General features: G+C 36.1%; 7 protein-coding genes across 10 annotated transcripts; 2 read left to right on the forward strand and 5 right to left on the reverse strand.

The window, feature by feature from the left end:
* Positions 1-324: 324 nt before the first annotated feature.
* LOC106349535 (protein WEAK CHLOROPLAST MOVEMENT UNDER BLUE LIGHT-like 3) lies at positions 325-3,113 on the reverse strand. Its single transcript, XM_013789525.3, has 3 exons — positions 2,862-3,113; positions 2,212-2,712; positions 325-2,137 (listed from the first exon to the last, which is right to left on the reverse strand). The coding sequence occupies exons 2-3, from the start codon at positions 2,674-2,676 to the stop codon at positions 443-445; spliced, it is 2,160 nt and encodes a 719-aa protein (XP_013644979.1). The 5' UTR covers positions 2,677-2,712; positions 2,862-3,113; the 3' UTR covers positions 325-442.
* A 931-nt stretch (positions 3,114-4,044) lies between these two features.
* LOC106349531 (phosphatidate phosphatase PAH2) lies at positions 4,045-8,009 on the forward strand. Of its 2 annotated transcripts, XR_007339966.1 has the most exons (12): positions 4,045-5,154; positions 5,233-5,770; positions 5,848-6,380; positions 6,484-6,557; positions 6,637-6,721; positions 6,800-6,886; positions 6,978-7,050; positions 7,124-7,167; positions 7,260-7,388; positions 7,476-7,577; positions 7,664-7,814; positions 7,863-8,009. XR_007339966.1 is itself a non-coding variant. In XM_013789519.3 (11 exons), exons 1-11 carry the CDS (start codon positions 4,351-4,353, stop codon positions 7,715-7,717), a joined length of 2,523 nt encoding a protein of 840 aa, XP_013644973.1. In that variant the 5' UTR covers positions 4,045-4,350; the 3' UTR covers positions 7,718-8,009. The 2 variants fall into 2 exon arrangements, 1 of the variants encoding a protein (XP_013644973.1); XM_013789519.3 differs by having other exon boundaries at positions 7,664-8,009.
* Positions 8,010-10,417: 2,408 nt separating this feature from the next.
* LOC106349534 (thioredoxin-like protein Clot) lies at positions 10,418-11,317 on the forward strand. Its single transcript, XM_013789524.2, has 3 exons — positions 10,418-10,735; positions 10,808-11,073; positions 11,140-11,317. Exons 1-2 carry the CDS (start codon positions 10,588-10,590, stop codon positions 11,062-11,064), a joined length of 405 nt encoding a protein of 134 aa, XP_013644978.1. The 5' UTR covers positions 10,418-10,587; the 3' UTR covers positions 11,065-11,073; positions 11,140-11,317.
* A 1,237-nt stretch (positions 11,318-12,554) lies between these two features.
* Positions 12,555-14,209, reverse strand: LOC106349533 (7-methyl-GTP pyrophosphatase). Of its 2 annotated transcripts, XM_013789521.3 has the most exons (9): positions 14,030-14,209; positions 13,883-13,954; positions 13,718-13,792; positions 13,572-13,643; positions 13,405-13,474; positions 13,244-13,335; positions 13,127-13,168; positions 12,960-13,040; positions 12,555-12,853 (listed from the first exon to the last, which is right to left on the reverse strand). In XM_013789521.3, the coding sequence occupies exons 1-9, from the start codon at positions 14,057-14,059 to the stop codon at positions 12,773-12,775; spliced, it is 615 nt and encodes a 204-aa protein (XP_013644975.1). In that variant the 5' UTR covers positions 14,060-14,209; the 3' UTR covers positions 12,555-12,772. The 2 variants fall into 2 exon arrangements, with proteins under 2 accessions (XP_013644975.1, XP_013644977.1); XM_013789523.3 differs by lacking the exon at positions 13,718-13,792 and having other exon boundaries at positions 14,030-14,184.
* Positions 14,210-15,601: 1,392 nt separating this feature from the next.
* Positions 15,602-16,986, reverse strand: LOC106349532 (putative S-adenosyl-L-methionine-dependent methyltransferase MMAR_1068). Its single transcript, XM_013789520.3, has 2 exons — positions 16,469-16,986; positions 15,602-16,368 (listed from the first exon to the last, which is right to left on the reverse strand). The coding sequence occupies exons 1-2, from the start codon at positions 16,893-16,895 to the stop codon at positions 15,728-15,730; spliced, it is 1,068 nt and encodes a 355-aa protein (XP_013644974.1). The 5' UTR covers positions 16,896-16,986; the 3' UTR covers positions 15,602-15,727.
* A 1,389-nt stretch (positions 16,987-18,375) lies between these two features.
* On the reverse strand, positions 18,376-20,245 carry LOC106349529 (photosynthetic NDH subunit of subcomplex B 2, chloroplastic). Of its 2 annotated transcripts, XM_048781498.1 has the most exons (4): positions 19,683-20,159; positions 19,177-19,611; positions 18,979-19,063; positions 18,548-18,687 (listed from the first exon to the last, which is right to left on the reverse strand). In XM_048781498.1, the coding sequence occupies exons 1-4, from the start codon at positions 20,106-20,108 to the stop codon at positions 18,548-18,550; spliced, it is 1,086 nt and encodes a 361-aa protein (XP_048637455.1). In that variant the 5' UTR covers positions 20,109-20,159. The 2 variants fall into 2 exon arrangements, with proteins under 2 accessions (XP_013644972.1, XP_048637455.1); XM_013789518.3 differs by lacking the exon at positions 18,979-19,063 and having other exon boundaries at positions 18,376-18,687; positions 19,683-20,245.
* Positions 20,246-21,209: 964 nt separating this feature from the next.
* On the reverse strand, positions 21,210-24,096 carry LOC106349528 (glucan endo-1,3-beta-glucosidase 7). The gene is made up of 4 exons (XM_013789517.3): positions 23,858-24,096; positions 23,116-23,774; positions 22,060-22,386; positions 21,210-21,503 (listed from the first exon to the last, which is right to left on the reverse strand). The coding sequence occupies exons 1-4, from the start codon at positions 23,922-23,924 to the stop codon at positions 21,258-21,260; spliced, it is 1,299 nt and encodes a 432-aa protein (XP_013644971.1). The 5' UTR covers positions 23,925-24,096; the 3' UTR covers positions 21,210-21,257.
* Between the last annotated feature and the right edge of the window lie 647 nt (positions 24,097-24,743).

Genomic DNA, 24,743 nt, shown 5'->3' on the forward strand with positions numbered 1-24,743 from the left:
TTAACACATAGATTTTGAGAAAAATTCAAAAATATGAAAATACTGTTTTAATGCATGGTTGCATAATTCACTAACATATGATGAAGTTCAACGTGGTTTTGTTATTTTAGATACTTTTCGAATTAAATTTAAATAAAAATAAATACAAAATAGGAAGGGGTCATTATAGAATTTTTGATATCTATGTGTGTCATGACAGAATTTGATTCTTAATAATATGAATCTTTGAAGAGATTCTATGCTGTCTGAATATTATATACAAATCTGCAAGTGTGTGCGCGTCAATGGCTTTTATTTCCATCGAGTGAAATCAACAAAAAGTCATACATGGAAAAGTTTGCCTGACTCATCTCAAGAAGTCTGTATTGTTATTGGGGTAAGTAACAGAATAACAAAATCAAATAAATATTTTGAAGAAAAGAAAAACAAAAACAAAAGATTTTCACTTGTGAGACTTCTTCCTTGACAAGAACATGAGAACCTTTGGCAGCAAAGAAAGTTTCTTCTTCTTCTTTTTCTTTGTTTCAGGGGTCACATTATTGTTATCAATGTTGCTGCTGGTCCCTTGTTCACCGAACGCAAACGTGCTTGACCTCGTCGGGCTCTTCTCAGGCTCCATACCTTCTTCTGTTCTTCTCTTCCCATTCTCTGACCTCCATTTTCTCAACTCTTGCTCCATACTCAACTTCCCATCTCTAGCCTTTTCGGCTTTTCCCATAGCCGCTTTTAGTTCTCCTTTCCGCACGCTCATCTCTCTATTCACTTCCTCTAGTTTCTCCAAGATTCTCGACTCTTCCTCTTTAGCCACTTCTATCTGGGATACAATCTGCGATAGCTTTGTGTTTGCCTCTTCCTCTGACTCGTGTGCCTGCTTGCTCAGCTCGTAGTATTCTTCTACAGAGATAATGATGCTTCTCGGGGAATTACTCATCTCTTCAAATCTCTGTGAAGACTCAGTCTCCTGCAGAGCTTTTATAGCAGCCAAGGCCAACTTCTCCGAAGCTCTAGCAGCCTCCATTTCTTTTTTCGCCTCGGTTAACCTGTTCTCTATCGTAGACATTCCGGTTTTAGCTTGTTCAGACAACTCCTCAGCCATTCTAAGCTCGTCTCTAGCAGCTGCGGCTAAGAGCTTCGCATCCTCTGCCTCTTTCATCGCCTCCTCAAACTTATTGGATGTGTCCATCAGCTCCTCTCTTGCTTCCTCATCTGATGTCCGGACCAAACCCCCCGCCGTACTTTGTCTCTCCTTAGTTTCTGCTAGATCCTGTCTCTCCCTTGCGAGCTCGGACTGCAATGATCCAGCTATTATCTTCAATGCTTTCACCTCGGAAGCTGCTTTCTCAATGTTGGATTTGACTTCTTCGAGCTCTCTCTTTGCAGAATCAACAGCCGCATGTATGTTATCGTCATTACCCATCCTGGTCGAACTCTCAGTGAAAGCTGCTAACTCAGCTCTCAGATCATACTCAAGAGCAGAAGCAGCGTCTAGCCTTGTTTTCATATCATCAGCGGCGCGAGTCTCTTGGTTAAGCCTCTCGATATCATCTTCCACCATCTTCAGTTCCTTTTCCCAGTTGTACATGTCTTGGTCCCGACCCATCGCTGCACCGAACCTCTTCTCTTCCGCTTCGAGATGAGCAGTGTGCGCAGATTCCAACGACTCCTTGGTGGCTATGAGCTCTATACTCAACCCATCCATTTCTCTCTCGATCTCTTTAGCTTCCTTCACAGCAGCTTCAGCTCTCTCCGCAGCCAAATCTTTTTCCCTCAACATATCTTCGTATTCATTACAAACCATTTCAATCTCTTCTCTCACGGACCGCAGCTCACAAGTGGCAGACTCCTGTCGCGCTTTAGCTACCTCGAGCTGTGCTTTAACGGCAACGCTTGCCTCGTTAGCTACACCTTTCTCCATCTCCTCAACGCGCATCTGCGCGAGCTCGGAGTCCTGTTTGGCCTGCTGCTCTTCTAATTGGGCTTTCTCTAGCTCGAGCTTGAGCTCCTCAATGAGTCCCTTTGTGGTCTCTAGTTCTCTCAACGCATCGTGTTTGGCCTCTTCAGCTAACTCAGATTCTCTCTTATACTCGGGCAGTGCTTCTTGTATCTTCTCAAGCTCTTCATCAACCATCTTCCTTCTCTGAATAAAAAAAAAAACAACAACAATCAATCCACGTGTAATAATAAATAATAATAACAAAAGCTTTTCTGAACCTCTATTGTCTGAATCTTATGAGCTTTCCAGTCAGTAATCCCACCGAACTTTGAAACAGCGTCCTTGACAGATTCGAAAGGGGAAGCGGTATCAATCAATCCAAAACGAGGCGATTCCACAGATCTCTGATAAACAAAAGCGCGAGGAGAAGCAGGGACACGTAGACGAGGGGAGAAGGGCAAGATCCTGGCATCTTCGATTCTTGAACCCTCCTCCTCTGAGAAGGAATCTTGATGGCTTATCATCACCCTCGGTGCCACGTAAACCTCAGGAGATTCAAAGACTGGTTGATTCGAATCCGACAAATCTTGAAATGGGTTATGCAAATCTCCTTCTCCATCGTCCAAGTTGAAGAAGATGTCTTCTTCGTTGGTGCTTTTCCTCATCGGTGCTTCTTCATCTTCGCCAATGGCGTTGAGGAATATATTAAGGTCGTCTGAATCTTTATCATCATCCGCCGACATTGTTAACAACAAGAGTCTTCTTCAGATCATGCAAAACTGAAATCACATATTGGTCAAACAAACTCAAATTCGTGTTCATCGGATTATATATTAAATAAATAAACAGATAATCAAATCAATTAGTCATTAAAAACAACAATGCGAGGATGAGTTTCGGACATGTGAGTTTGTAAATGTCGTCGTACCTTTTAATCTGACAGAAGCGAAGCGAAGCGAGGCTTTGGATTTTGGAAAGACGAAATAAATGATCTTTGATTTTGCAAGTTAATGTTAAAAGAGTTGCAACATTCGATTTGAAAGATTGAGAAAAAAAAAAAAATTAAGAAGGCGATGTGACCCAAGCATTAAAAAATAGAACAAGGGACAAACGGTGTCTCTCTCTCTCTCCGTTTCTTGTTTTCTGTTTTTTCCTTTCAACGTTTTTTCCCAGAAAATAAATGTCGCTCGTCAACTAAAGAACTAGTGGCATTTCATTTTTCTTTCTTTTGTGAATCCTTTTATCACTACAACAATAAAACTAAAGTTTTTAATATAAATAATTTATAATATATGTAATAATATGTATTTAAAAATGTAAAAATTCAAAAATATATTATGTTTGTAGGAAAATAAAAATCTTAAATATATTAATAATTTATATATTATTATTTATCATATATTTAGTAACAGACGATAAATCTTTGATTATTTATAAGAGAAGAGATGAAATTTTAAGACGATAGATGTTTGGCGAATAGTAATGGATGTATTCTTTTCGCAAAATACTTTTACTCTAATTTATTTTCTTGTCATGTATAAATACTGTACTGTCATCCCGATTCAAATCATTAACCGTCTAATGGTAACACGCAGGACAACTATGGTGCGACTATAATAATCACCAAAAAAAATTATATATATATATATATATTTATATAGGTATATGTAGAGATTTTTGTTGTTATTTAAGGGCATCTCTAATCCTACTCTATTTTTCACTCTAAAATAGAGTTTAGAGTAAAAATGCTCTAATAGTACTTTATTTCTCACTCTATAATAGAGTGAAAAATAAGTTTACTCCAATTATAGAGTAATTTATTTTTTGTTTGTTCATCACTCTATTTTCTACTCTAAAATAGAGTTCTATTGGAGCAAACTCAAACTCTATTATAGAGTTGTTCTATTTTAGAGTAAAAAATAGAGAAACCATTAGAGATGGTCTAAGCAGTGAAGTGGAAATTAAAAGAGATGTAATTGCGGTTAGTGGAGAACATTTCTGTAATTGATCTCCAAGTTGGGTGGAAACACGAATGATTTTTAACTAATTATTGAATAGTAATCAAATAGACCAAACTAATAAGCTAAACTGAAAAAAAAATCAGAAAAGTTGGGATGAGTACGAAACGAAACCCCACCGAAGCAAAACAAAAAAAATTAATGTCCGGCGGCAATAATTAATTAACGATGCTTTTGATCTCTGTCTCCTTTGGATCATTCTTACAGAATATACCCTTCTTCTCTCCTTAACCATTTCCTCACTTTCGGTTCTGTGATTTGATTTTTCTTTTCCCTTTCTTCTTCTTCAAATATGATTGATCGATCCGTATGATCATGAATCAAGTCTGGTGAACTGGGTTCTCACGATCATTCGCGATCTTCCAAAAATCGATTTTTTTGACTTTTAATTCATAAAAAATGAACGCAGTGGGTAGGATCGGGAGCTACATCTACCGAGGCGTAGGCACGGTGTCAGGACCGTTCCACCCATTCGGTGGGGCCATCGACATTATCGTGGTGGAGCAACCGGACGGCACATTCAAATCGTCACCTTGGTACGTCAGATTCGGTAAGTTTCAAGGGGTTTTGAAGAACAGGCGGAATCTGATAAAGATCGAGGTGAACGGTGTTGATTCAGGGTTCACTATGTATCTAGCTCATACAGGCCAAGCTTACTTCCTCAGACAAGTTGAAGATGTGCTGGGAGAAGTCTACACTTTGTCTTCGGGCGACGAAGCCGAGACTAGTAGGAGAAAGAGTAGTAGTAGTAGTAGTGATGGTGTTGATAAGAAGATTAAGATACCGTTGAAGTCTAAGAGCTGTAACTATGATGGTGTTGTTGGTGGGAAGCCTGGGATTCTAGGGTTTGTGTTTGGTGGTAGATCGGTTAAGGTAGATGATGGTGTCACCTCCATGGAGCGTGCTGAGATTGCTGCTGATCTTTTGGATGTTAAGTGGTCTACAAACATCGATACCCGCAAGTGCGTTAAAGGCAAAGCTTCAAAGTCTTTTGATTCGATATTGGAAACTCCGCTCGTTGCGTCTCCTACGTTGCAGTATCTTGATGAGAAAGAGCAGGATTGTTTTCGTGAAAGCAGCAACAATGTGGTGGAAGATGATGATGATTATTCACTTCTTCTTGTTGAGAATGGTTCGAGTACTGTGTTCTCTGTTACTACTAGTCAAGGGAGTGGGAATGTCGAACCGCCGCCACTTGCACAGGTTAGTTTGTCATTTTACAATAGGTAGATTAGTAGCTTTTGAAGTAAAACTATATAACGTATCTTGTATCTCTACTAGGATTCTGTTAATTTGGATTCTAAGCAACAAGTCTTAGGTGTTCCTGAATACCAAGCGGATAAAACAAGCCTTCAAGAAGGGAGCAGCACTGGCTCTCTAGTTCAAGATGATTTTGAAAAGACTCAGCCTACAAATGGAGCAACCGTCCAGCAGCCGGAGGTTGAGGAGGAACAGTTTTCCTTCAGCGATATTGGCGATTGCAAATCTGCTGAGACTAGTTCTCAAGAGTCAAGTTTTCTTCATACAGTAAAAGTTGAGATTTATGATGAAAATGAAATTAGTCCTGAAAACGGCGTGGAGGTGTTGTCAGAGCCGATTGAGATAGAGAGGAAAAAGGATATCTCTGGAGAAGAAATGGAGCGGTTGGCAGAATCATTACCGATTATGCGGCTTCACAACAACAATGATATCGATGCCGGTCCTTGTCGTCAGCCCATGAGCCAGTCATTTGATCCAAGTTCCAATACTTTGAAGCCGAGCTCGAGGGGTAGCCCAAGCTTAAAGGCATTCGAACATGTTATCACTAATCCTGAAGTGGGTAAGGAAATATAACTTACCTTTTTTTCACTCTCTCCCCAAATAGTATAGTCTAACTTTGCCTATATCCATTCTCAGTCGAGCTCTCTCTGTGCAAGCATTTATTACGTGAAGGAATGGGAGCAGAAGCGGCTTCTCAGGCCTTCAATTCCGAAAAATTAGATATGGAGAAATTTGCTTCTTTGGGACCATCAGTCTTGGAGAATGATATGCTTATAGTGAAGATTGGTGGATGCTATTTTCCATGGGATGCAGCAGCTCCTATTATCTTAGGAGCTGTTTCATTCGGGACTTCTCAAGTATTTGAGCCCAAGGGCATGATAGTTGTTGACCGAAATGAGAAACCTGATGATGCTGTGTTAGCTCCCAGCGGTGGAAGCTGGAACCTTTGGCCTTTCTCTCAACGACGATCAAGGAATGATAGCGAAGCTTCTTCTAAGGATGCTGCTGAACGTGAGGAGAAGAAACAAGAGAAGTCGTCGCCAAGACCAGTGAAGAAGACAGTCAGGGCATTAACTCCAACTTCTGAGCAATTGGCTTCGCTGAATCTGAAAGAAGGAATGAATACAGTGAATTTCACTTTCTCCACCAATATTGTGGGTACACAACAGGTCATTTTATCCTCTCTTTTTTTTTTTCCTACGACACGTTTGTCATATAACTGTTAGTTAGGACAGTTTCAACTCGGTGTTCACAAACTCATTAATTCAACAGGTAGACGCGAGGATATACTTATGGAAATGGGATGCTCGGATAGTTGTTTCAGATGTAGATGGTACCATCACAAGGTAGAGATCAACTTTGGTTATTTTGGATATTTTCAGCCACCTGTTTCTGAATTTCTTTATGCTTTTTTTTTTGTCACAGATCCGATGTGTTAGGCCAGTTCATGCCTTTGGTTGGAATAGATTGGTCACAAACTGGTGTTACACATTTATTCTCGGCTGTTAAGGTCTGTGTTAATATCTATAGAAATGAAAGCAGTGTGTGGGACAAAAAAGCAAAAGATTCATTTTCTCTGCCTTAACAGGAAAACGGATATCAGCTCATGTTTTTAAGTGCACGCGCGATTTCTCAGGCCTCAGTCACAAGACAGTTTCTAGTTAATCTCAAGCAGGTGATTGATTAGAAAATGCATTTCAAATTTTTGCAAAAAATGGAAAATCTAGCGTACTTTGTTAATCTTTAGCTATAAGTTAAACCAACAGGACGGGAAAGCATTGCCGGATGGGCCTGTTGTTATTTCTCCCGATGGCCTCTTTCCTTCGCTGTTTCGGGAAGGTAGTTGTTCTTCTACAACATTATCCAAAATTTGATTTGTTGATCTTTGAATGATTTGCTTCTTTCTCGACAGTTATTAGAAGAGCACCTCATGAATTCAAGATTTCTTGCTTGGAGGTTAGTTCTCTATTTCTTGATTGATACTCTTAATGTCCTCCTCTTACAGAACTCTGTTTTTTTTTTCTTTTTCTTAAATCTCTCTCTCACAGGAAATACGAGCGTTGTTTCCTCCCGAACACAACCCGTTCTATGCTGGTTTTGGAAACAGAGACACGGATGAGATAAGCTACCTTAAAGTCGGAATCCCCCGGGGAAAGATCTTCACTATTAACCCAAAGGTACTCAAATCTTAAAATGGGAAAAATGCCTTAGCAAAAACATGATATGACTTAGCAACAAGGATGGCAAACTTGTGAGAATTGCAGGGAGAAGTAGCTGTGAATCGTAGGGTGGATACAAGGTCATACACAAATCTTCATGCTCTTGTCAATGGAATGTTCCCAGCTACAACAACTTCTTCTGAACCGGTATAATCAACATTTCTGAGTTTGGTTTGTTTTTTCCCTGTGTTTTGCTTTGCTTTGCTTATTTTTGATGAACCCTTTACATACAGGAGGACTTTAACACATGGAATTTCTGGAAACTGCCTCCTCCACCGTTAATGTGATTATGATGATGATAATGATGATGTTGGTTTAAGAAAACGTAGATTAGATGATAGAATAACAAGGGGGTGGCCTCCATTTTTTTTTTCTTATATAAAGGACAGTAGTATTGGTATTGAACAAAAAAAAAAAAAAAAAAAAAAAAAGGACAGTAGTATTGGTTCTTTGTTTTTTTTTGTCACACTGGTTTCAAATATCACAGGTGTACGATGTATGCGCGGTTATACTTGTATATAAATATATTTAATTTGTTGGACAGTAAATCTTAGAAAACAATCAATATCTTTGGCGTGAGATTACTAGGAGTTTGCTCTTACGGCAACGTTTTTCATCATACGTTCTCTAAACATCTGCTTTCTCTGACGATGAATCGATCACGCTCAGCTCATAGGGGTGGGCACTTTACCCGATATCCGAAGTGGCACCCGAACCCGATCCGAAAAAACCAAACCGAAATCCGAACCGAAGTAGCAAAATACCCGAACGGGTATTGAATAAGGAGAGATTGGATATCTGAACCCGACGGATAATACCCGAACCCGAATGGATATCCGAATATAACCGAACATATGTATAATTAACCTTATGTTTCTAGTTTATATTTCTCATTTTATATAAAATATTTATATTGATACTACACATAATTTAAGTTCATATGATATACATACAATTACGGAAAAATGATTTGCTACTCACTTAAAATGCATGTCAAGTTTTTTATTTCAAAAATTAACAAAAAGTTATATCCAAAATTAAAAAAAATAACTAAATTAGTGCATTTTTAGTTTTAAAATGTTATGTCCAAATCTATCAACCATTCAATCTATTAAAAATAAAAAATTAGTTAACTAAAAGTTATATTTTTAAATACAATAAACTTGAGAAATGAAAATTTTAATTTTTTTTTTCAAAATCTAAATATCCGAACCCGATCCGAAATAACCGAATCCGAACTAAAAATACCCGAACCCGACCCGAAATACAGAAATACCCGAACGGGTTCTAGACCTCTATACCGAAATACCCGAAAATCCGAAATACCCGACCCGAACCCGAACGGGTACCCGAACTCCCACCCCTATCAGCTCATATGGGGGACGTGAAAGGGAAAAGGGTCTGTTACGAGGATGAACCCATTCATTGTGGAAACCTCAGATAGTGCTTCCTCTATATTTTATGGGTTTGAGGACTCAAATATTTGACTAAAATAACTAGTGGCAATGGCTACAAGTCCTTCCTCGACTTTGATAACATTTCCATTTGCATTTAAAAATGTGATTTTTTTTTTGTAAAAAAGGCTTTTATATTAAATGCATAAAAAAAAGTACAAGTATGAGTTTTCACTCATAAGTTTTGGAAAGCTTGGAACAAGAAGAGAGTTATCACAACCATAATGAATGATTCAGTTAAGAATCATAAGCAGCAAGAATTTGAAAAAAAAAAAAAAAAAAAACATTGATCAGTGGTTTTGGTTTCCTCGGCCACGGCCACGGCGACCTTTACCTCTTTCACCGACCTTCGTCCATCCCATGTCTTGAATCTTTTAAGTTGGTTTTATTGATCTTCCTCCTCTAGTTATGTAATTAGAAGTCTCTCCAACCACATCATTACCATCTCTCTCAAAAGAAACTGGAATCTCCGGCTCAATATGAAATTGTTGATGGTTGTGAGCGAGGGGAGTGTAGGCACCAATATGTTGCTCCCTTTTAGAAGTGCCAGAGCCTTCCAAAGTGATAATTTGTGATGGAACATCTTCCATAATCTGTGAGTGATGTGGCACAGCATTTGCAGCTGCTAATATAGGCAAAATGATATCATTCTTTGAGCAAGGGGCAGTATGTACCTCATGCGACTGTGTGGGTGAACTAGCAAGAATCTCGGGCGGTGGAGTGTCATGAGACTCAGTTGGAAAAGTGTGATTTTATTTCTCGCTCTTCTTTGCTTTGTCAATGCATGAAAAAATTTCGTGTTCTTATCGCCTTTTCTTTGTCAGAGGATTTGACTTTCTTTGTTTCCAGAACATTTCCTTTCTCTTAAGAGCATCAGATAGTTCATTCAATGCTTCTACTATTTTTTCGGTCGTAGCATCATCATCCAAGTACAGACTCTCCACCTTCTCTTTAAGATCTTCTACAAGTTTTTATGAGTTTAAATTGTACTTTCTCCTCCACTGATTTAAAGCTCTACGACAACTCGAAATATACTCCATAATATTTGTGTCAGGAGGAAGATCTGAATATTTCCATCCTTCAAAAATGATTTGCTTTAGTTCCTCGTTATATAGCCATTTTTTGTCGAATATTTTTTTTTTTACTTCTTCGTTGGTTTTGTAAGATATCGGACGATTGTTATGGCAATACTCATTTTCATCAGCTCTGTCTAAACAACATTTTATAGTTGTTCTTCTTGCTCTCTTTCTATAACATGTTCCTAATAAATTGGAACACCAACATCCCACAATCGCTTAAAATCTACTTAAAAAGTAGAAACAAACTGTTAGAACGTTCTTTTCATCTTTCCTTTTCACTATGACCGGTGATTATAATGGAGTAAAAATAAATTTATGCTATGATATTTTTATATTTTTAATATAAATAAAATCAATTTTATTATGAAATTAGTCTATTTTGGAAGTAATAATAAAGTTTTACATTAGAGATTAGATCTAAGAAGTTAGAAAATGAAAAAAGAACCGATAACTTTTAGGGAACGAACCGATACCCATAGGTAGGCGGGTAATAAAGCGTGGAATGTCCGCTATAGTTGAAGAATCAAACACGGGCCTCAATTTAAGGAGAGCAGTCCAACTAAAATTGGTAAAGAAATCGAAATCGAAATCGAAATCGAGAGTGTTGTAGAGAAAAGAATAAAAATGAGTGTGAAGAAGGTGGACGCAGATCCCTCAACCTTGGAGAAGGTGTTGGAAGAATTGAAATCTGACGAATCAAACCGTAACAAAATCAATTTCATCCTCTTCCTCGCCAACAATGATCCCACCACCAACCGCAGCTGGTGTCCTGGTCCGTTTCTGTTTTTCATTTTTTTTTTCAATTTCATCTCTTTTTTATTTATTTATTGATTATAATAATCAGATTGCGTTAGAGCTGAGCCTGTGATATACAAGACTCTAGAGGAATCAGCGGAGGAAGTGAATGTTATTCGGGCTTACGCGGGAGATAGGCCGACGTGGAGGAATCCGATGCATCCGTGGAGAGTCGATCCTCGCTTCAAGGTCACTGGAGTGCCAACACTTGTTCGCTGGGATGGAGACAGTGTTAAGGGTCGTCTTGAGGATCACCAGGCTCATGTTCCTAACTTGATTCGCCCTCTCCTTGCACCATCCACTTAATTCTATAAGGTACCAACTATATATCTTCTCTTCTTTTATAGAACATCCGTTTGATATTTGTTTTGTTTGTTTCAGGGACTATGGCTGGATCCATGATCAGGTTTATGAATCGCTACTTTTCTCTGTTGGTTCCCAATAAAGTTCGTGTGTTTTTGGTATTGTTTCTTGCTTTTTCAATGTATCGTTGCATACTCTTGCTTCTCGACTTAATAATAATGGACTATTCGGGTGTGCGTTGAAACACTCGTTTTTATTTTCCCGGCATTAGAAAATGAGCTTAGATTCTCACGGTCTCCTGCTTCATAGCTTAAACACCTCCCTTTGGTGGGAAAGACCAAAAGATAAGTGAACCTAGTATTTAGAAAAAGAGCTTGTGTAAAGACAGAAACTGAGTTCTTTTGATTTGGTCTTTCCCGGTTAGTCCTGGAATGAGATGGGTATCTGTTTCACTTATTTTGCATGAGAGCTTATAAGTTGTCTAAAATATTTGAAAATCAAAAAGTAGTTAAAATATTTATTGATTTTCCATCTAAATATTCAGGCCAAACTAGTTTTTATATTAAATTTAAGTATTTTGGTATACAATATTTAAATTTTTATGTCATATATTGCTTTTATTTTAAGATTTTTGAGAAATTTAAAATATATATAAATTTTAAAATTTTAAAATAATTTAAACGAATTATCTGAATCCGAACAAAATCCGCAACGATCTGAACCGAATCCAAACCAAAATTTTTAAATACTGGAATGCGCCAATATATTTAACCCGAAAACTCGAAACACCTAGTTAATATAAAATATGATGTGATTATGACATTAAATACATCGTTAAATAATTTATTTTTGTTGACTAATACTGTTTAATAACTTATCTATTTAGTTAAAATATAATTTGTAGGGTTATGTCAATCATAAAAAAAGCTCATAGTGGGGACATTCAACAAAATCCAATACATATTGTCAAACTAATTGGTCCATTGTCAAACTAATTGGTCCAAAGACAAAATTTCTTTTGGTTATTTTTTCATTGAGGGTTATTTTTGTGACAAAAATTAAAAAGTGTTATTTTAAAGAATTTTTCTTTATTATATTTTTTGAATTTTTATTACTCAAGATAATAAATTTCTAAAATCAAAATATTAATTTTATATTTAAAGTTAAAATATTGATTTTATATTTATTTAAATTTATTTCATAATTATATCTATTCAAAAAATTTATTAACGAAATTTAGTTATGTTCATAAAATTTACCAAAGATGACAAATAAAAAATTTAGATTGAATCCAGTCAAACCCAAACCTGTTTTCTTCGTTTAACAACATTGGTAAAAACCAAAACCAATACGCACAGCCTACTCAATTATCCAATATCTTGCTGTTTTGGATAACATTAAACCCCAATCAGACTTGCAATTTTCTTACCGTTCTTTTTACAAATAAAATCATTTTGATGTCCCTAACTTTTGCCGTCAAAAACCTCGAACACAGTCTGCAGCTGGATGCATGCAGTAAATTCGTTTTAATTGGTTTGGTTAATAGTATCACATTGCAACAAAAACAGAAATAACAAATCCATCTAAAGGTTTGGTCCGGAATAAAGAGGAAGTAAAACGACAAAATAACTGATGTGTAATCCTCATGAGTTGCAGATCATGAATACACCAACATTTAGAGACCAAACATTTTTCTCCAATTCAAAGGCACCTAAGTGGTTGACAATACTTCCTTCATAAGTTTCTCAGTCAATTCTTTGGGCAGACCCATCACGCTATCCGTTGTTCCAACCTAATACAATAATAATACACCACAATTCAAAATGCATGGTCCAAGTTGGTATAAAAATGACAAGAGAAACAAATATGTTCAAGTGCAGAAGGCAAAGAAATCAAACCACTTGTTTGATGCATGGCAATATTAGAGGATGCTCGATTAGGAGTGCACCAGCAACCCTAAGCACCATGCCTTCCTCAATCTGCGCATCAAGACAGCCTTTAAGTTAGCAGAAGCAATATTGATACGGAGAAAGAAGGAAAAATCACCAACCACCACCTATATTACCAGTTTCTCAATAATCTCCTCTGATATTTCGTTGAAGTAGATCTGTTAAGAAAGTGAAAATCCTCATCTGATGATACAAACTGTAAACTCACAACATAAGTGAAAACGTGCACGCACCTCCACTCTATCGACGCCTCCTTTTCTGAATCCTGTGTTGAGATTAGTGACAACCACAGAACTCACTGTTGCGGTGTGTCCCTTAGAATAGCCTGTGTGTTTCAGTTTTTTACATATATATTTTAACACTTAAAGCCTTGAGAGAAGTGTAGCTTACTTACTTCGTATGTATTCCCTTGCTTCTACCACACTCGATGGTTTCTCTCTGACGGCATCTTCATAGACCACAACCTTCATAACCATTAAATACAAAACTCTCTAATAACTAAGCTACATCCTACATGAGGAGTTTCAAATTCGGAAAATTTAAATATAGATGAGTGAGTACTTGGTCACAAGTAACGAGTAAGGTCGGTTTATCCTCGACATCATCAGGGATCCGCTGCACGATTGCTTCAGCCTGGTTAAAACAAAACAAAACAAAAATATAACTAAATCTGAGTAATGAAGAAGGAAGTAAGTAAGTAAAGTAACCTTTGCCTCAGCTAAAGCTAAAACCAACTCTTCAGGTTTCTCTTTACGGATGCTCTTCTCATCAATATCAGCACTCTACATATATATATATATATATACACTTTTAATCAAAGCTTTTTTTTTATTTTTACTAAAAGTTTCAATGGAACAAGAAAGTAGCATTACCATTAGTGTGAATTGGTATCCCATATCTGTTAATATACTCCGTCTTGCAATCGAAGAAGATCCCAAAATTACCTGCACAAACAGTTCAATTCGAAATCGAATGCAGAGATAAGGTGGTTAAAAATCGTTTAGTAGAAGAAGGAAGACCTTGAAGTGAGGAGGACGATCTGATTCCATTTTCTCTTCTGGAAATTACACACGCTCGCTGAGTCCTGTCGCCCACTCGAGCAAATGAGGAACGACCGATTTTGTTTTTCCAATTTCTGTTTGTTTAATTAATTAACTTCTATCATATTGCATAACCATCCCTTTTTTTATTCTAAGTCTTTCAAAATTAGTAGATTTATAGTCAAATGTACAATTAGGCCCATTTCTTGAAGATATATTTACACTCTTGGTTACTTTTATACTTAGGCTTCAACTGTTGACCATACTTAAAAAAATATGGTGAAATTCTTATTCCTTGCCATTCATGTTGTATTTTTTTTTTTTGTCAAATTACAAACACATGGATCATATTCTATTCCACTCATTTCCTTGTGAATCAAAATAGTTATGAAGAAATTTTCCTTTTCCAATTTAAATAAAGAACAAATTGAAAATTAATTCATATGTTTTGTTTATTCATTTTTTTTTCAACTGAATTTGTATTCACTATTTTATTCTTTTTTTGCTCAATTAAATTAGCATCAATTGAAACTTTAGTAGGTCAAACACATTAGATAGCGTTTTTTACGGTGCTATCTTATTGTCATATATTATAGCGTTTTTATGCAATTGAACATTATTTAATAACATATCTTTTTTGTTATTATTTATCTTAAAATTATTTTAGTTAATTATTTTAAAATAAAACATAATTAGAATTTAAAATTAATTCATATATTAAAAATTTCTTTATTATTAAATTGATCTATAATTAAATTGGATTACAAAAAAAAAAAATCTAATTAAATAATAAATCAAAAACTAGACCAAGCTTTAACATAATTACTAACTAAACGCAGCCGCACCACCACCACCTTTGTTGTCTTCTTCATCTTCCAATCCTCACATGTTCCACCACCACCTTCGTCGTCATGTTCTTCCAAGACCTTCGTTGATTGGAGTTGAAAACTTGGCTGAGAAAGCTTAAGGAAGAAATTGTTGGGATAAGCTTGAAATAGCTTGATATGCAAACTATCATAATCCTACTGAGATATGGTTTACTAAAAGGATTAGGAAATATCTAATAAGTGTTTTACTAATAAGACTAGGAGTTATCTAATTCTTATATAAGAGTTGCAAGGTTGTTGCAATAGTTTTGAAATTGTTTTGGTGAGCCAAGGTTTTGAGTGAGTTTCTTTAAGAGATTGATAAGAGAGATATTCTTATTACTTGAGTTTTACACAATCAATTACTAGAACTATAGTTATCAGAAAAAAAAAAGATTGCAGATGCAGTTTATGGAGGCAATCTTTTTTCTCGCAAATTTTACTGCAATGTTTTAACTTGTTTTAATTTGTAAAAGACTGCCTTGAGATCTGAGATGAAGTATGTTCTTCTCTTCTTATAGTCAGTGTGGAATAGTTATGGCTGTTTAGTGATACCGACGTTTTGTTACAATTTTTGGAAAGTGAGATACATCTCGTTTTATTTGAACACAATCATTGTCACTTATAAAGTCGTTTGAATTTCTAAGGATATAAAAAATGGAATGTTTGAGTTTTTGGTTTAATATATAGTAATTTTGTTCATATCAATTGTTTTATACATTCAAATTGCCAACAATCTCCTACACAGTTTCCATGGTGTGAAAGACTCATATACTTGATCTGCAAAAACGTTGCAGTGGAATAAGTAAGCTTACAAGCTCACATTGTTCGTTATGGATTTATCTGGAGGAGGTGAACCAGAAGCCTCGACCAAATACAAGCGGCAGCACGGCGTTCCATCGTCTGGATGGATCTGTGCAGTCCTTGGCAGGCGAAGAAGTTTGTTAAAGAGATTGAGTGGATTGTGCAGCAAACCGAAATTCGCATCTGGATCACCAATCTGTGAAAGCTTGACATGAGAGAACCCCAAGGATGGTAAGAGCTGATCAGGCCAGTCACTGTAAAAGTGGAACACAGAGTTGGGGAGAGAAGCAGACGGTTTGTTCATGAAATCCGCCAAGAGAACCGTGCTGGTTACTTTACATTTCTCAGCTATGAGATTCAGTACTTGCATCGCCTCTGTGTGAGACAGGTAATAGAGAATGCCTTCAAGAACCCATACAGTGTTAATCTCTGGCACAAAACCTGATTTCTTAAGGTTTTCAAACCAGTCCTTGTCTCTGATATCAGTTGCTACGTCGATTAATGATTTGGCCGTCATCTTAAGCTCCTCTCTTGAACTTACTGCAGCTTGGACCAGGCTCGTTTTGGTTTGCAAGACATCGGGGAAGTCCACTTCGAATACATCACTTTTGTTCAAGCAGTTTAGTCTGTATGATCTTGCATCCATTCCTGAAAGTTCAATCACACCGTTGTGTGTTATTCTTTTATTCTTGCTTCACAAAAACATATAATTAATTAAAATAAAAGTCGAGAAGTAGGGAAACTAAACCTGCACCAAGTAGAACAACTTGTGTTGCATCATTGTCGAAAGAGTCTAGAGCAGCTTGGATCCTAGTATCAAACCAAAGGGTTCGAACGGCTAGAATCACACCAGAGACCTCTCGAGCATTGTTGAGCCTGTCTCGCTGAATCTTTGTGTGTAAGTTTCTCAAATGTGTCTCTCCAGCAAACAAGTGAGCGAGAGGATCGTGAATGACATGTTTCCAAAGAGCTCTTCCTGCAGCAGTTTGGCACGCAGACTTCTGAAGGTAATCCCACTCGTTTTGAATGCTCATGTGAAGTTTCTTCACGCCTTCGCTATGTAAAAGCTCAGGTATCACGAGTTCTTCTTCAATATCCGGCCATGCCATAGTATTGGTTGTAGTTGATGATTCTTCTTCTTCTTCTTCTTGCTTTTTGTTTTCTATTTTAGACATTGTTTCTTCTTCTTTTTCTCCTGATGTGAATAAAGGTTTTGTCTGGATATATAATGAAGGAATGTGGCAAATTGCTGGATAAGAAAAGAGAACCACACATAAAAACAAAGGCATACGTTCATCTATGCTTAACCAGTGGCCTTCTCTTTTCTGCTAAAAGATCAAACGAGTGGCTCCACGCTCAAGTTGCATCAATTACGAGATTACTGCATTAGTGTAATGATTTTGACCAACTAAATCTCGAGCTCGAGTGTCCACTAGTTTTAGTTCTTTTTTTTTTATAAAATAAAAACTGATTTAAGTAAAACTCAAACTCTACGCCTTTGTGGACAACTACATCCAATAGTATGATTAATTTGTCCAATGTGTGAAATTGAGACATGGTAAGAACTGATAGAAAGTTTTGATCTTGATTGCCATTGTCATTAATCCCATTTCTAAGGAGGGGAGTAAGTATGTATTATACAAATACAATAATCCTAGAGAAAGGAATGTGGAGGCTGATTGCCTAGCAAAAGCGGCGTTACGCCATGTAACAACTGACTCGTTCAGTTAAACGCTATTTAAGTTTTAATGAAGTTGAGTTCCAAAAAAAAAATACAAATACAATAATCCATATATATTTATATTTTATATATTGTATACTCTATATTTGAAAAATATATCATATAGAAAACCACTATTTATTTTTGTTTTGAACTGTGATGTTGGTTCATTAACTTTATAATTGCAATTGCACCGAAGCGATTCTGTAATGGTTAAAAGTAATAAAAATCCCAAATTAGCGTGTTAAACAATTTTTGAATCCGGCTAATTTGGTAAATTTTATTTAATTGTTTCATTACTAGCAGAAATAAAAAAAAACGTGGAAGTTCTCCAAATGTTGATACAGAATTTATTTATAGGTTTTACATGGTAAGGATAATTGAAGACTAAACATTAATTTGTCACCAAGAAAAAACTTGCCTAATGTTTTGGTGGTTGTTAAGGAAAATTTACATTACTTTGCATTTTTTTCACGCTAAAAATTAGATTCCTAGGTAATTAATGCTATTTATTGCTTCGTAACCAATCCATTAACCTACCTATCATACATATATATATTATCGACTTCTCTATAAGAGTACTATAAAATTTCAAATTTCAAAGCATGGTTTAAGCATGCGACTAAAAGCATTAAAATGTAATAATAGACTACATTTAAGAATTGTTTATTTATATATATATTCCATTATTATACTTTTAAGAATTATTTATTTAATTTTAATTATTTTATCCTGAAATTCCTAATTGGTTTCGCAGATGCATAAATTTGTTTGATCCACACAAAGCTCGATCATAAAAATATCCGATACTTTTCAAATTTTGTGAAACTTACCAAAACACAAACGTCGATTGCCTCTTCTTCTAGCATACATTATCGTTACAAGACCTTGTAGTTATGAGTTATGACTCTCAGTTATAACATAGAGAATGGGGATGACCCTTGTAGTTATGACTTTGCATATATACAATATGAAATAACATCTTATTCGTTGCAGAATGACAAAAATATATAAGAAAATAAAGATGATAGATATATAGCAAATGAGATTTACAAATTATCATGCTCAATTACCATTGCTCCTCTCCAGGTTTCACCGGCACCAACATCAATGGGAACGAGCATGGATGCAGGACCGGTGCACACAAAATAATGTTGCTTCCCAAACTTGTCCCACATTGATCCTGGGGATCCCACGTACATGTCTTCGAACCCCATCCTTATCATCCTGAAGAACAATCCTCGTCCCTACAAAGTTTAAACTTCAGACATCAGATTCTAATAAATTCGTAGTTATGTTATAAACACTCACTTAGACGATAAACAACGATCCACGATCATATATAAGAGACAAGTCAACCTGTTCAATGTAAATTAGTGTTTGGTTGAAAGTCTGATACAAAGTGACTTAAAATTAATATATTCATTATTCAAATCAATTATGTTCTCGTTGTCAATTGCTATTTTATTAAGTTTTGATGAATATTTGCACCACACCACAACTACATACATTTTTTTTTTTTGAACTTAACTACATACATTTTGCATCCAACATATCTGATATTCTTGGATGATTGGTTCTGAATCCAAATGCAGCATTAAACGTGAGGCCAAATTGACCATACTGTATGATCCATTTGCAACCATATGATGCATCCAAATGCATAAACGAAAAATTACCATAATATATATCAGAACAGAGAGTGACCTGAAAAATATAATGAAGTTAAAAATTACCTGATCAATGGTTTCAAATTTAGAAGGCGGAGTGTTATAGACGGCCTTTAGTCTCTCAGCCGGAGGGGCAGCATAGACTCTACTCATCTTCTTCTCAAGAAGTGTAATCATAGAGTCTTCAACTGCCCAAACCCCCGGTTTTTCCCCATCTTCTGACCCAAACCACCCGGAAGAGTCCGCCTTCATTGCATCAGAAGGAGACAATAGCTCGAAAGGCGAAGATAGTGGAGGAGTGGGGCAATAGGAGCAGCCCTTAAGCCCTTGGATTCCAGCACCACTCCGTTTCTTGAATCTCAAGGAACTTATAATCCCCGGTTTAAGGGAAACCGGTTTGCGACCGTTGTTCTTCACCACCACTGCTGTTGCTATGCTTACTGGATAGAGAGAGACGATGTAGGTTATGTCAAGAAACCCCGCTGTACAGCTCAGTTCAATCTGAGAAACGTAAGGCACAAGATTTCATCATTTGTACTCAACAAAAGAGATTGTATTTTAGGCAATCTCACCTGAAGAGCATCAATGGCGTCTGAATCAGTGTCCTTAACAGTCCAATTACAACCTGATAGTACGGAAGAAGCTTCTTCTTCGTTTATGATAACTAGACCAACCCCGCCTCTTGTTTTATTACCGTCCTCTACTGTGTAAAGGACTTCCTCGAATCCGTCGTCTTTCCAGAACACTTTTGGTTGATATGAAACAACATGAGCATCTGCTAGACTCAGCTTTAAAGAGCTTCCGTTTCTGACCTTAAGCTCGACCATGTTTGGTTCCGAGAACTTTATGCCTTTTCGTCCGAATTTTTCTTCAAGCCCTTCAGTTATTGTCTGGGTCTGAGGAGCTGAAGTCGAAGTCTTTACAGCTTTTGGTTTAAGGGGAGAAGTAAAAGAGACTTTTGGTTGAAGGAGAGAAGAAAAAGAAAAAAGAGAAGCCATTGATTGAGAGAGTAAGGAAGGAGAAGAAAAAAAGATAAGACCAGTGAGGTGGTTGTAGTAACGCTAAAGCCTAATCTTTTTTTTTTCTTTTGTCGTTTACTAGCATCTTTTCTTTATCATGTGGTTGTCAATACGCTAAATCGTTTCTTGTTTTTCTCAACCGGACATATCGGATCATCTTCACTACTATCAACACCGTCTTCTTCTACATCATCGGCTTCTTTTGTCTATTTCAAAGTGTTTCTGCTCTTACCGGTAACTTTCTGTAATTTTGGTTGAAAACTATGGTTTTGAGTTTGGAGGAATGTAAGACTGTAGTAATTGGGATTATTAATTGATTTAACTCTTCTGAATAATCTGTGGTAATAAATTCATATATAAAATAGATATAAGCAGTGGTGTTCGACTAAATGTTGTTTTATTTTGTTTATAGTTGTCCTTTTGCTTGCTGCTTAGGACGGATCGGGTATCCGTGCAATTTTAAGATATCCAGATCCTTATCCGGCGGATTCATAATTTTACTATCCTTATCCGGATCCGGGGTTTGCGGATATCCGGTATCGGATATCCTTCTAAAAATTGTAATATCCGGTGGATATCCGGATCCGGATTTGGATCCTCAAAATAAATAAAAAATAATATTAATATTTATAAAATATTAAAAATAATTTAAAAATACAAAAATATATAATGTTTTTAATTGTCTATGTATAATATTACAAAATTTACATAAAATTTATATATATACTATTATAAAAATGAAAATATATAAAATAAAAGTACTTTTTATATATAGATATTACTATTTTTGAAATAGTTGTTAATAAAACTTACGGATCCCGATATCCAGACTAAAAAATTAAGATATCTGGATCCGGATCCGGTTTTGACGGATCCAACATTTTACTATGACGGACCCGGTTTAGTTACAAGGCTTAGGATTTTCGGCTAGGGCTACATTCTTAGCGGGTTTCTTCAACTGAGACTAAAGCATAATGTTGGGATCGGGTGGATACTGAAATATCTATTTCTAAACTGTGTTATAGTCTGTTTATATTTTTGTAGTACATTCATTTTAGTTAAATTAGTCAGAAACAAATATAAATGTAACACTTCAACTTGAAAATGGATGAAAATACTCCACAATGTTTATATGATCAATGCATACATAACCGAAACAAACAACATCATCGATGGAACAGAAAGAGAAGAACATAAATGAGCTAGAGAAGCAGAGCGTGGAGTAGAATTATGAACATCGGTTTGTCCAGAATTTTTGTCGGAGGGAGAAGTAGGTGAAGGGAGAATCATCTGCGGGGGAGCAGGTAAGGTTTGACTCGTTGGAGCTGCAGCTGGTGGGAGACGTGGCGTTGGCGACTGTGGAGCCATGGAAGTCTGAGAGACGTAGCAAAAACAATTTATTTTTTTGTAAGTTATTTTAAATAAAAGGTTATCATAGTATTCTTTTATTCGACTTGCCTCAACCTTAGATTAGCATCATAAACAATTCTTATGTAAATAACATTTTTTTAGTTGCTCTCTTTTATTTCCATGTAAAAATTTTAGTAGGGTTTTTGTTCCAGTGACTGGTTATTAAGATGTTGATCCAATTTTAGATTCGGTTTTTAGTGTTTTCTTTGTTTTATTTATATGAACGCACAAAATCCTGTAAAAGCTGAATGCTACCACTGGAATGCAATTTCAGTTTGCTCAGTTTTCATAAAAAAAAAAAAAAAACTCAAAATATTACTTTCAGAGAATTGTTATGATGGTTTATTTCTTTTTCAAGTTTAAAATACGGGTGGTATAGGAAAATCATCTCGGAATCGGTTTTCCTTTTATTCTATTTTGTAATCGTTTTAAAATAATTTCGGTTTGAATCGGTTAAATCCAGTTGGATATCTCTACCGGTTATGGTATAACTCACATCATTTATCTAATGAAAACTTACTTGGTTGGTAGTTTTGGTTAGACCGATATCGTAAGTCATGGTTAGATCAGGTTTGAACAAACCGAAGGCTCGTTCAGATCCTTTCCCGGGCTTGAGATTCTCGTCGTACAATGCGAACAAGTATGTCTCGATCACTTTCCCAGGCATCAGCGGTGTTCCGGCCATTGATTTTAAATGTGCGATAAGATTTTTATTGTAAGCTTTAGCGTTCTCAATTGTCGTGCCAACCTCGTCCGGGTCTCCCTTATATGGCCACCCAGTCTCAGCCACCACTATCTCTACGTCCTTGAACCCAAAAGAGCTAAGAGCTGAATACACCGCATCAACCTTCATAAACCGAATTCATTATTTATATCTTCCTTCTTTTATATGTTATAAATCACATTTTCTATTAATTTTTCTTTCCCTAATTATACGAATTCATATTTACAAAATTTGATATCAATTTTCTTTCTTCCATTATTTGACAAGGTCTTTCCTTCAAAGCCACCTTTTCACTTTTTTTTTGGTAACACTAAATAATAATTGTAATTGTAATATGATTTTCTTTTATTATAATTGTAATATCACAATAAATTAGCGTTAAAAATAATAATTAAATATGCCTAACTCTCTAACCAAACGTTTTTAAAATTAACCAAGAAAAGCAAAGTCTTTATAAAATGAAAGTTCAACTAAAATTTCATGAAATAATTACTCTGATTGTGACCATCTTTTGGGTTCTGTTGTTTCTTAGCCTTAGTTTTAGTTTTAGATTTTAATTACTCTGATTTCTTTGTTTCCTCTGTAATTGCTGTCAAAAATTTAAAATTGGTATAAAATTTAACATTTTACCAAAAAAAAAAAAAAAAAACTAAAATTTCATGAAATAATTACTTTTTTAGGTATAGAAAAATATTGGTTTTAAATTTTAATCCACTAAATTTCCTGTTCATACACCTAGTTAAATTTTTTTTTTTTTTTTGACAACACCTAGTTAACTCGAACATTTAAATAAGGCAAAACCAAGTAAGAGGTTGTCTGAAAAAAAAAACCAAGTAAAGAGGTGTGTAAAACCTGAGCATCGAACATATTCATATACTTGATCTTGCTGTTAGCGTCAACACGGCCAGGATTAGGCTGAAACGAGCAAAAGGCCAATGTCTCGGGTCTAGGATCGCTCTGGTAAGCGAAAAAGGGGTACGGGTTAACCGCAAAAGGCGACCCCGTCTCCCTATTAAACTCTAGCAACCCTTTCAATATATCAGCATGGTCGGCAGCAAACACCCCGGCCGAAGGAGGGTCGGACTGGCTCAGAATCGACATTGTGTGTACTGTTGATACCTTTATTTTGCCGCCGAGAGAGGCTGCCTCGAGTGCACTTTGGACATTTTTCATAGCCGGCAAGAGCTGCAACATGAAATTGCGGTCGCCAAAGGTTGTTGCCTCGTTTCCCACGTCGATGAGAGTGATCTTGCTCGCCGGGTAATAAGGGACCACGTTGGTTTCCACCCAGCTCCGAGCGAAACTGGGGTCGGATGCTAAACCTGGTACATCGCCTGTTCCGATGACGATCTCGATACCAGTGTTTGCTAGAGCCTTGATTATAGCCGGGTCAGATCCGTAGAGACGGACTTTTTGGATAGATGTGGACTGCAGGAGCTTTGCGGTGGCGGACGGTGGAGGAAGATTGTCAGCCGTTTGGCCATAGTTTACTCCAATGAATGGCTGAGACTCTGTGGTTTTGATACATATGAAAGTATCCGTGTTTTAGAGATGTTTTATATGTATATACAAATATGAAAGTGAATAAACTTACTTGTTTGATGAAGACCATATAAACACAGGAAGAAGAGTAGGGACAATCGATAAACAGAAGGTTCCATGGATGGATTGTTTTGCTCTGTTTTGCTGTTTTGTATTTAAATGCTCAAGTTTTTTTTTCTCTTCTTTTTCTTACAGAGAACTATCGACTAGAATTGGATAATCTATATATAGATCCATTAAAACGACCGACGTTGGAAAAGTAAAAGTAACTTCTTTTTCTCACATTTCAAATTTGGTATACAGACACGATTACTGTCTTATCGGTTTGGGGGGCCACTGTATAAGTTCATTGAAATAACTTAATTACATGAAGGATTTCTTTTTCTGAAATAGACATCAAGTGCTTTTAACTATACACTTTCTTATTACAGTATATCTGTTAGGAGATTTTTTTGAGAAAGTATATTTGATAGGAGATTCTAACAAAACTTGAAATATTATTGTTGGTAAAACCACTATGAACAAATTTACTGATAAACTATTTTTTTTCTAAATCCTCTTTGATTAGTGGGTTTCAGTGGTTCATTTTGTAGTAAGTTGTGGAAACTTTTTTCTAAAAATTTCTTCACCTCCAAATTTAGTAAGGAGCTTCTCTGAAAGCCTGAAACATGGCGACAACACACTTTTTATACAATTCTTACATACCAAATGAAGTAAAATACAGTATGACAATGTATAAGTACGTGTTACAAGGCTTTCTAAAGAGACAATTAAGGGGATTAAAACCCTAAAGTGTCTTTAGTTAATTAGTTGCATGAAAAAGTGAGACAAATATTATGATGATATGGATTTTCCCCCCACTTAATGAACCATTAGTAACATAATTAACTAACTGAAGTAATCTATGCCTTTTTGATGATTGGATTTTCCTTCTCTAC

This window comes from Brassica napus, chromosome A6, assembly GCF_020379485.1.
Source record: "Brassica napus cultivar Da-Ae chromosome A6, Da-Ae, whole genome shotgun sequence".
NCBI lineage: Eukaryota > Viridiplantae > Streptophyta > Magnoliopsida > Brassicales > Brassicaceae > Brassica > Brassica napus.